The sequence below is a fragment of the Adiantum capillus-veneris genome, chromosome 12 (genome assembly GCF_014529385.1).
Source record: "Adiantum capillus-veneris isolate H3 chromosome 12, ASM1452938v2, whole genome shotgun sequence".
Classification (NCBI taxonomy): Eukaryota; Viridiplantae; Streptophyta; class Polypodiopsida; order Polypodiales; family Pteridaceae; genus Adiantum; species Adiantum capillus-veneris.
In genome coordinates this window covers 46874178-46885599 of record NC_140942.1, presented here as the reverse complement: position 1 = coordinate 46885599, position 11422 = coordinate 46874178, and the positions used below count along the sequence as shown (strand labels likewise).

The 11422-nt window shown below is 41.1% G+C and overlaps 1 protein-coding gene across 3 annotated transcripts in view; it reads right to left on the bottom strand.

Annotated features, from left to right (window-relative positions):
* Window positions 1-519: 519 nt before the first annotated feature.
* SEC8 (subunit of exocyst complex 8) overlaps window positions 520-11422 on the bottom strand; it is a 148198-nt gene continuing 137295 nt past the window's right edge. For all 3 annotated transcript variants that reach the window (XR_015189802.1, XM_086525136.1, XM_086525135.1), the window contains one exon: window positions 520-3592. Coding sequence is in view for 2 of the 3 variants with exons in the window: in XM_086525136.1 (XP_086381262.1) it covers window positions 3499-3592 (94 nt within the window). In the remaining variant the exon portion in view is untranslated. The remainder of the gene's footprint in view (window positions 3593-11422) is intronic.

Here is an 11422-nt window from a genome sequence, read left to right as displayed (position 1 = left end):
TCTTGCTCCTCTCAAACCTTATAAGACCTTTTTCACTTGGGTTGGTTACTTTGGAGTTGTTTGAAACTTAAAAAATAGATTCATGGTTCATTGACCTCAATCATATCTCTGCTACCTTCAAGATCTCCTTGAGACAGATGTTACAATTCTCCTTTGACGTTGGTGAAATATACTTAAACAATTTGGAACTATTCTCCCATCTATTTCTAGAGCTCCACTTAGGCATGCATACACTTGATGCATAATTAATCTTGCTTATATATTCTTCCCTTTTCTATGGGTTTTCCCTCTCCTTGAGGTTTCCCACATCTGATATAGAATTACAACATAAAATAAAATATGTGTGCGCACGCGCACGCGTGTGTGTGTGTGTGAGAGAGAGAGAGATCTTTTTATGTCTATCAGAAACAGAAGTAGGCTTATGAGACAAATCAGATACACGTGTCCATCTATCAAGAAAGAACAAAAGTAATAATTGAGAGAGAGAGAGAGAGAGAGAGAGAGAGAGAGAGAGAGAGAGAGAGAACTTGACAATACTTAAACATCTTCATAAAACACTTGGATCTGACCCGAGATGCACAATCCACGGGAAGAAAAGGTGAAGTTCTCATTACAAAAGTGCCAGTATATGGCTGGAGAATTGTTTAGCCTCAAGTCCCAACAAAAACTAGCTCTTTATTGCAGGAACAACAACTCCTTGCTTACAAGAAATCGAAGGCGGCTTAGCTCTTGATTTTCTATGATAGACCTCACTTTTACACCAAAGAATATAGAGGGCATCCTTGAAGAGACCCTGCATTGAAAAAAATTGCTCTAATACTAGAAAAAGATTCTGGTATGTTACAAGCCAGGTGCTAATGCTGCTCCGATCAATTGCACAGCATCGGAAGGTAGCTCTCGTCCAGGCACTTCCACTCTCAGTAAACCAGAGAACCTGCATCACATAATACAAATTGCTTTACCATGTAGCCAAAACGACCTCTGAGACCAAAAAGTTAACACTCATCGGATAATAATGCCTCTGACCTCAGTGGCCAAAATACAATTGAAGACAAGATCTCATTTGTCAAAAACAATAGACTATGCAAAAGTTGGAGCAAATCCATCAAAAATTAGTACAAGGGTATATTAGGAATTTTTGAAATTTGAGAGAGGGGAAGTCCCACAAATTTCAAGGATATTTTGGTAATCTTCCCTAGTTTCAATGCTGAACATCTCAAACCTGCTGCATCGGCTGCTGACATCAATCTCCTCCATGGAGAGAGAGAAGAAGAAGAAGAAAATCAATCTATATATTGAAAACATGTCTCTTTTAAAGTATATGGATCATTTATTAAAAATAGAATGACTGCATGGATTGATTCTCCTATCAAGGAAACATCTTGCAGGACAAGCATATATTGATGACTCAATCTTTATGCTTAAAAATGATCCTTATAATATCAAAACAATTATGGATACATTTGCAATGTATATATTAGCATCTCGATTGAAAGTAAATTTTTACAAACCCAATTTGCTTTCTATTAATACGAATAACAAGCATTTTGTTCTATGCCCAGGTAAAGTGATTCCTCCTAATGACATAGTCAAACATCTGAGATATCCACTTGCATGGTTTGTTCCCTTTGCAATCAAGTAGATTGGGTCTTGTAATGGATACAACAAAAGATACACTATCGGAAGCTAATCAATAAACGGAAGGGTGAAATTATTGTCTATGGAGAAGCAATTTACTCAAAAGAAAACATGGCGGATTGAACATTCTTAATCTATATCCATATATTGACACCGAAAGCAACTTTGCTACTTTGGTTTATTGAACAAAAACAACCTTGGACATAAATGGTAAAATCAACGCGTATGCATATGACGACACAAAGTTTTGGAACTTGGCAAACTTTTGTTTGAGAAAAGGTTTTTGGCTGATTTTATCTAAGGATGTCTCTTTGTTTCGTTTCTTTTGGTAGATTGAAAAGAGGTTACAAAGTATATTACTTGACATGCAAGAGATGCTCGAACAGGTAACTCTTTGAGATTGGAAGTATACATTGGAGTGCCATTTTTCTAAAGCCCTAGCTGAAAAAAGAACCCCTATAAAACATACTTCAGTTCTCAAAAGAATGTAAGGATGAGGTTAATGATCAAGAACATGTGCTTTCCTTTCCAAATGTTGTGAGAAAATATGGCCTTGGATTGCATTATAGGGGTTATGGCACACAATCCAAGAGATGTTACCTCCCCTTTCACCCATTCTCCCTCTTGGAACAGTTGGACATAGGGATTGGCGTATTATGGAGTTACCACTCGCGCAAATTTCAACCAAACATCCTTATCAAAAGATGCAACCTAATTTTGGATTGTTTAACATGGCAACGCTTCGTGGAATGTGAATAAACCAACACATTGATGGCACAAAAGGCTACAAGATGTTCAAAAATCCATTCTTACCCTAAAACAAAGTTATTCTTGTGGAAATGCCCTCAAAGGATACTGCCTTTGTGATGTTACCTAGAATCTCGTCACATTACATCAGCCCATTGTTCTTGTCAAACTAAGACCCTCCCTTGTTTGCATTGGAATTTTCAACATATTAGAAATTTTCTTCACAAAGTTATTCAACCGTTGTGATCACACATTCCCTCACAATAGTTTGGAAAACACTTTTGTCTATTGTATTTCTTGCTCCTCTCAAACCTTATAAGACCTTTTTCACTTGGGTTGGTTACTTTGGAGTTGTTTGAAACTTAAAAAATAGATTCATGGTTCATTGACCTCAATCATATCTCTGCTACCTTCAAGATCTCCTTGAGACAGATGTTACAATTCTCCTTTGATGTTGGTGAAATATACTTAAACAATTTGGAACTATTCTCCCATCTATTTCTAGAGCTCCACTTAGGCATACATACACTTGATGCATAATTAATCTTGCTTATATATTCTTCCCTTTTCTATGGGTTTTCCCTCTCCTTGAGGTTTCCCACATCTGATATAGAATTACAACATAAAATAAAATATGTGTGCACACGCGCGCGTGTGTGTGTGTGTGTGTGTGAGAGAGAGATCTTTTTATGTCTATCAGAAACAGAAGCAGGCTTATGAGACAAATCAGATACACGTGTCCATCTATCAAGAAAGAACAAAAGTAATAATTGAGAGAGAGAGAGAGAGAGAGAGAGAACTTGACAATACTTAAACATCTTCATAAAACACTTGGATCTGACTCGAGATGCACAATCCACGGGAAGAAAAGATGCAGTTCTCATTACAAAAGTGCCAGTATATGGCTGGAGAATTGTTTAGCCTCAAGTCCCAACAAAAACTAGCTCTTTATTGCAGGAACGACAACTCCTTGCTTACAAGAAATCGAAGGTGGCTTAGCTCTTGATTTTCTATGATAGACCTCACTTTTACACCAAAGAATATAGAGGGCATCCTTGAAGAGACCCTGCATTGAAAAAAATTGCTCTAATACTAGAAAAAGATTCTGGTATGTTACAAGCCAGGTGCTAATGCTGCTCCGATCAATTGCACAGCATCGGAAGGTAGCTCTCGTCCAGGCACTTCCACTCTCAGTAAACCAGAGAACCTGCATCACATAATACAAATTGCTTTACCATGTAGCCAAAACGACCTCTGAGACCAAAAAGTTAACACTCATCGGATAATAATGCCTCTGACCTCAGTGGCCAAAATACAATTGAAGACAAGATCTCATTTGTCAAAAACAATAGACTATGCAAAAGTTGGAGCAAATCCATCAAAAATTAGTACAAGGGTATATTAGGAATTTTTGAAATTTGAGAGAGGGGAAGTCCCACAAATTTCAAGGATATTTTGGTAATCTTCCCTAGTTTCAATGCTGAACATCTCAAACCTGCTGCATCGGCTGCTGACATCAATCTTCTCAAGCGGCAGCACGCTTTCTTTGGGCCTACATTATCGTCAGATTTGGAGCTTGCTTCGGCATGTGCTGGATGTTTTTCTCCCCGTTCCGCCACTGGACGATGGATGCCGTATGCAGGATTGGAATTTATGGGACTCTTCTTGGGATGCGATTTTTGCTCGCCGTATCTATGCCTCTCTCATGCAGGACTCTTGGCTGGCTGATCATTGTAATGCGCTCTGGGATTTACACAAATCTGATCAATGGTGGAGGCAGGGTCTTACTGGAATCTGGAAGTCTCGCTTGCCTCTTAAGGAGCGTTTGTTTCTTTGGCGTTGTTTGTTGGGAATTCTTCTAGTTGGAACACTCCTTGCGGTGCGTCGTATTAGCTCCTCTTGTTGCGTCCGTTCCTCCGCTGCTGATGAGACTGTCAGACTGTTACCGTATACATGTGGTAGTGATGTGTGTGAACACACTAGAACCGCCGGGGCATTTTTTCCCTCTTTAGGAGGTTTTTGTCCCCGTGCATTGTATATACACCCATTCATTCTAGGGCTATCTATCTTTCCATTGCACACTCTCTGTGTTGTGTGCCTTGAGCTTCCTTCGTCTTCTCCAAGCTGTGTGTTTTCTTACAACCCTAATTCCAACAATTGGTATCAGAGCAGGTTGCGTCCTCCTGGGCTTGGTCGCCAGCTGCTCCAGCACACGCTTGCTCACTTTCTCCGATTTCAATGAGCTTTGGCGAGCGTTTGCAGGTCGACACAAATTTCGAGAGAGATCATAGAGCTTAGTTTGCTCAAATTTCTGATTCGGGCTCATTTCGACCTCCGTTTCCACTATAGCCAGGTCTGCACAGGCAATTTCGTCATTTTGTGCAGATTCTTTGTCAATGCCAGTTACTGCATAACAAGTCCCATACAGTCTACTACGGGTTGTGCTATATATCACGTGCTGGTCTCCCTCAGTTTCTCCTCATTTCGGGTAGTTTTCACATCACGTGCAGACATTTTCCATGGCTGACAACAACACAGATGTGTTCAAGATGTTTGCTGCTGAGGATAGATTGGATGGAGACAATTACCCTATGTGGGCTTACATGATGCAACATGTTCTTGTGTCAGAGGGCGTCTGGAATATTGTGCAGGGCATTGATGTACGTCCAGGTTCTGAGGATGTAGGCAATGTTGAGGATGTGCCAGGTCTTGCTGCTGTTAGAGTTGTTTTGCCTACGACAGAACAAGCTCGTTGGGATGTAAAGGATGCGTAGGCTCATGCGTTGATTGCGTTGTCTGTAAAGCGCACCATTACTCCTCACATTCGTTCCGCGAAATCTGGAAAACAGGCTTTGGGATATTCTGGCTGGTCTTTATGCAAGCCGCAATGAGGCAAAAATTGCATTGCTGCGTAAACAGTTGGAGTCGAAGATTATGTATGAGGAAGATGATATGGACACTTTCCTTGTTGGTGTCAAGGATATCAATGAGCAACTTATTTTTGCAGGTGAAGTCATTTCAGACAGTTCCCTTGTGCAGACTGTTCTTGACGCCTTACCAGATTCTTACCAGACTTTTGCTAGTACTTGGAGACTTATGACCCAAGAAAATCGTGAAGTTGTCAAGTTTGATGCATTGTGCACATTGTTGTTGCAAGAGTCACTTTCCAGGAAAACAGGACTAGACAACGTGCAACTGAACAGGCTTTCATTGCTTCTCAAAGAAAGGGTGGTAATAGCAATGCAGCCACTTCTTATAGTTCTTCTGCGAGTGGAAAATTACCTGTTCCTAATGCTTTCTACCGGCAACAATTCGTCTGGAAATTCTGGTGATAAGGGTAAACAGAAGATGCGTTGCCATTATTGTAAAGCTAATGATCACTTGATCAAGCAATGTCCTAAGTTGAAGGCCAAAGAGGCTAAGAAGAAAGAGGGTGGTTCCATTGCAAATGCTGGTTCCACTATAAATGCAGCTATTATTGAGTCTTCTGTGAAAGGAGACTGTGATGCTGATGTTGATGCAGAATGGGCTTTTAGTGCAGAGTGCAGTTACAATCCTTTGTCCATGATGAAAGCACATTACCTCACATCGTGAATTGTTCACCTCTCTCGAGTCTGTCCCTCATGGGAACTTAGTCACTTGTGCGAACAATGCCTCTTATCCGGTTCACGGAGTTGGAAAGATTGTGCTTACTGCTGCAAATGGCAGTTCTTTCACACTTGTTGATGCACTTTATGTACCTGGGATCAAGAAGAATCTTGTCTGTATCTGCACTTGCTAGACTTGGACTTGTAGTCAAATTTATGGATGACAGATATATAGTCTTTTGTACCGTGGGCTGTATAAGTTCACTTTGTATAACAAGTATGGACAAAATTTTGCAAATGCAGTTGTAGATTCAAGGGCTGTTTTAGATCCAAAACTGTGGCATGCACGTTTTGGGCATCTAAATTTTGCAAGTTCGCTACATTTGCAGAAATGTGATATGGTTGCTTCTTTGCCGCCTCTTGAAGCACCTGTCAAACACGTTTGTGAAGGCTGTATTTTGGGTAAGATGCAACGTTCTACGTTTCCAAAGGATGGTTCAGTTAGGGTTACATGCAGGTTGCAGCTTGTGCATAGTGATGTTTGTGGGCCCATGCAAACTCCGTCCTTGGGAAATTACCTTTACTTCGAGACTTTCATTGATGATTACTCCAAGCATGCAAGGGTATTTCCGCTTAAAGCAAAGTCCGAAGTTTTTATGTGCTTCAAACAATTTTTGGCTATGGCTGAGAATGTCTCAAAATGTACTATGGAGACCCTCCGTTCCGATCGAGGGGGGGAGTATATGTCTCATGAATTTAATGCATTTCTGGCTAGTCGTGGGATAAAACACCAATGTACAGTGCCTTATACGCCTCAGCAAAATGATGTTGCTAAGAGGAAAAACAGATCACTTACGGAAATGGCACGATGTATGGTCAAAAGTCAAGCTTTGCCGCATTCTTTTTGGCTTGAGGCTATCATGTGTGCCACTTATGTACTAAACAGGTGTCCTACGAAAGCTTTGCAGTCTATTACTCCATATGAAGCATTGCATGATAGAAAGCCTTCTATTGAGCACATGTATGTTTTTGGCTGTTTTGCATATGCTTTGGTGCCACAAACACAACGCAAAAAATTGGATGATAAGGCTATCAAATGTATTTTTGTTGGTTATAGTGCTGAAAGCAAAGGTTACAGGTTGTATCATCCACAAACAAAGCGTATTCTGGTTTCATGGAAAGTTGTGTCTGTGGAAGATTCTGTTCAACCCTTGCTGTCATGTACTGGAGACAGTAATGTAAGCTCACAGGACATTTATGACACTTTGTTGCCTCTTTTCAGTGGTGGAAGTACGAATGTAAATTCCAATGAGGCAAATGTACTACCTATTGGGGTTTCAGAAAATGTTACAAATCAGCCTATTGCGGATGTAGATGTACATGATGTATTTGATGAGGAAAGGGCTGAAAATGAGCAGGCTAGAGGTATGCCAAAATGGCTGGTGCATACACTGCGTGACAGTGACCTTTGTCTAGTTGTACTCGTTCAGGTTCTCACCATGTATCTTATGCATCAGATTGTTATGCTTTGGCTGTGTCTAGCTTACATGATGTTGAGGAACCTCTGTCTTTTGATGAAGCATAGAATTCAGAAAATTGGATGGCTGCCATGCAATCAAAATATGATGCACTTATAGAAACTGACACATGGACTTTATGTGATTTGCCTCCTAGCAAAAAGGCCATTGGTACAAAGTGGGTTTACAAGTTGAAACGCAAGCCGAATGGTGAGGTTGATCGCCATAAGGCTCGACTTGTTGCAAAAGACTATGCGCAGCAAAAAGGTATAGATTATGAAGAAACTTTTGCTCCCACTTGTCGTATGACTACTGTTCGCTTTCTATGTGCATTGGCAGCTCATTTTGGTTGGGATGTACATCAATCAAACATTGTTACAACTTTCTTGAATGATGACATATTTGAGGAAGTTTATGTAATGCAGCCTCGCAGTTTTGTAAAGAAAGGTCAAGAGGACAAAGTGTGCAGATGTAAGAAGGCTTTGTATGGGTTGAAGCAATCTCCTCGTGCTTGGTATGAGAAAGCTGACACTCATTTGGTCAAACGATGCTTTCGTAACAATCCAACAGAAAGCATATTGTATGTCAACCGTGGGGGCGATGTACTTCTCATTGTCGTTCTTTATGTGGATGATTGCTGATCACTAGTCCCAATGAGGCACATATTGCTGAATTTAAGGCTGATTTGAATGCTACTTTCAAGATGAAAGATTTGGGACTATTGCATCACCCGGGGCGGTCACTTTTTAGAATGTGTATGATATCACGTGAGTTAACCGGAGAGGATTATTAAAAGACCAAAATGTATAAAAATGTATACATACAAAGGGAGGTGGGGGTTTTTAAATAGGCTCACAATGTAAGTATAGTATGTATATTGGGGTATTATTAATTACCTCTTGAACGCACGTGATATAGGGGTCATTTGATAAGTGACTGTCCCGGGTTGCATCATTACTTGGACATACAGTTTAAGCAGTGTGATGGTCGTAATGCCTTGTGTCAGAAAAGTTACATAGAGACATTGCTATGTAAATTTGGACTTGAGGATTGCAAACCTATTGCCACTCCCATGGAAACAGGTTTGAAGTTGAGTCTACATGATGCTGGTGATTCTGCTGATGTCACTCTTCACCAAACTATTGTTGGCTGCCTCATTTATCATTTATGTATGCAATACGAGGCCGGATATTCAGTTTGTAGTCTCATAGGTCAGCAGATTTATGCATGGCCCAGGGTCTAAGCATTGGCAGGCTGTCAAGAGGATTTTTCGTTACTTGAGTGGCACTTTACATCTTGGCTTGTTTTATCCCAAGGGGGGATCATTGTCGCCAGACTTACATACTTTTTCACGCTCAGATTGGGCTGGTTATTTTGACACGCGAGTGTCCACAAGTGGTTTTTGTTTCATGCTTGGCAATTCATGTATATCATGCTTGAGCAAGAAGCAACCTACTGTGGCCACTTCGAGTTGTGAGGCTGAGTACATGAGAGTCTTCACAGATACGGTTGAGTGTGTATGGCTCAGACGCCTTATGGTTGATTGGGGTGTTGGACAGGACACTGCCAACACTATCTACACTGACAGTCAGAGCGCATTGGCAGTTGTGAGCAACCTAGTTTTTCATGCTCGCACAAAGCACATTGAGGTGCATTACCACTATGTCAAGTAGAGGCTCTCAATAGGAGAGATCAGCTTGGCTTATGTGCCAACACAGGACAACCTTGCAGATCTTTTCACAAAGGCATTGTCTCGTGAGAAGTTCGAAGCTTTCCGTAAAGCTTTGGGCTTACTCCCCTTTGTGGACTGATCATGTCCTCAGGGCATGGCACTGCCCTTTACTCATGTGCTAGCTCTTGTTCACCGCATCACTCCAAGGGGTATTTGTTACCATATATATGTGGTAGTGATGTGTGTGAACACATTAGGACCGCCGGGGCATATTTTCCCTCTTTCGGAGGTTTTTTTCCTCGTGCATTGTATATACGCCCATTCATCCTGGGGCTATCTATCTTTCCATTGCACACTCTCTATTGTGTGCCTTGAGCTTCCTTTGTCTTCTCCAAGCTGTGTGTGCAACCCTAATTCCAACACAAACATCTACTTTGGGAGTGTCGCTACCTGGGCTTTCCTTCGCCGCGTTTCTGCTTGTTTGCACCTTTGATTTCCCTCAGCGGTCTTCCACAAACAATTCTGGCTTTTTGGCATTCTTCCGATTACCTCCAGTAATTTGCAATTTTCTTCGTATGGGTCAGATTTTGGTCGCTATGGTCCTTGTGGCACCCCCGCAATCTCCGCATGTTTCACGAGCATGATGCAAATCCTTTTCCATCGTTCAAGTTTCGCTGAGGCAATCCTTACATTTTGCCTTTGACATTGGGGACATATCCCTAGAAATCTTGCAGCTCTTCTATGTTTGCTTTTAGCACTTTTGTATCGCAGAGCATTTCAATGTTCTTTCCTTTGTATATGATCTTTTTGGTGGGATTTCCTCGCCTTGAGGTTTCCCACAGGTAAATTAATCAAAACAGATTTCCAAAAAAAAAGTGTGTGTGTGTGTGTGTGTGTGTGTGTGTGAGAGAGAGAGAGAGAGAGAGAGAGAGAGAGAGAGAGAGCATTAGGGCCAAAAACGGCTAAAAAAGGGTTGTTTGTTAATTCAAGGATTAGGAAATAGTCCAATAGTCATTGACACGTATACAAAAGTATGGCACTCTTGTCTCCTCTACCTTGGGTCTTTATGGTCCTATTTTGGTGGAGGATGGCTAAATGTCCCTTTCTTTTGGCTAAAACCGCTATATTTGGGTGTTTTCGAACGGCTAACATTAAAGTTTGGGTCCAAAGTATTGCCCTTTTGTTCCATTTTATATTTCACAAAATCAAGCTAGAAGATACGCAATCTCCCTTTTCAGGCTCTGAAAACAAATGCAATTAATGACAAATCACCTAGTTTTTTCAAACGTCTATTTTTTCACCTTCCCTCCATTTTGTGAGAGTTTTTTCTCTTTTCGTTGCATTTTCAAGTCACACACTCTTCCTCTCCAATCTTTGAGCTTCCATGGCATCCACTACACGTCGTTCTCCTTATAGTATAACTTTAAGTGATTTTCATAATATCAAAGAAATAGTCTTTAAAAACCCATGTCTTTTGCTGTGAATGACTAAGAAACAATGCTCCCTTTATGAAAAGGTGCCCATAGAGTGAAAAGAATCAAGCGTCAGATGAAGTGAAAAACCATTGGAAAGGTCGTGTTTTTGCCTTCAAAGTGACCATTCCATTCTCCATTCTCACTGTTAGGAACATAAACGCTTATATATTTGATACAACCAATCTTCATCTTATTGCTCTCATTTTATTTATTTATTTTCTTTAATTTCAGTTATCTTTCCATCAAAAAGCTATGGTAGCAGCTTATTGAGAGCTTAAGTGGTTCATTGAGAGTTATTTACAAAGGGATTGCAGATGTTATGGACAAAGTGACAAGGAAGGACCGGAACGCGTCCCTGCCGTTCTCGGAATGCGTTCCTGTAAAAGTCGGCCGGCCGGAACGGAGACGGAGGCGGAACGGCGTTCTGTTCAGGAGCATAACTGGAACGGCCAGAAGCAAAGCGGCGGCAGATTTTCAAAGTTCAAAATTATGGCCGTTTTTGAAAAAAAAAAACAGCCGTTTAGGGTGGCGTTTTTAAATGCTTGGGAGAGGGGGCTATAGCCCATCCTAATACCTATATAAGAGCACCTTTGCCTCCCCTAAACCTCATCTCTCTCAAGCCTCAAGGGCCTGAAAGCACGAAGCAGAAGGTACCGATAGGTGCGCGTCGCGATGTAGTGCAAGATTGGGGCAAGAAGCAGGAGGTGAAGTGCAGCAGAGAGGAAGCGCTAGGGATTGAAGAAGGGGGAGAGAGAGAGCTCACGTTTTTCGAAAAAACTCAAAAAG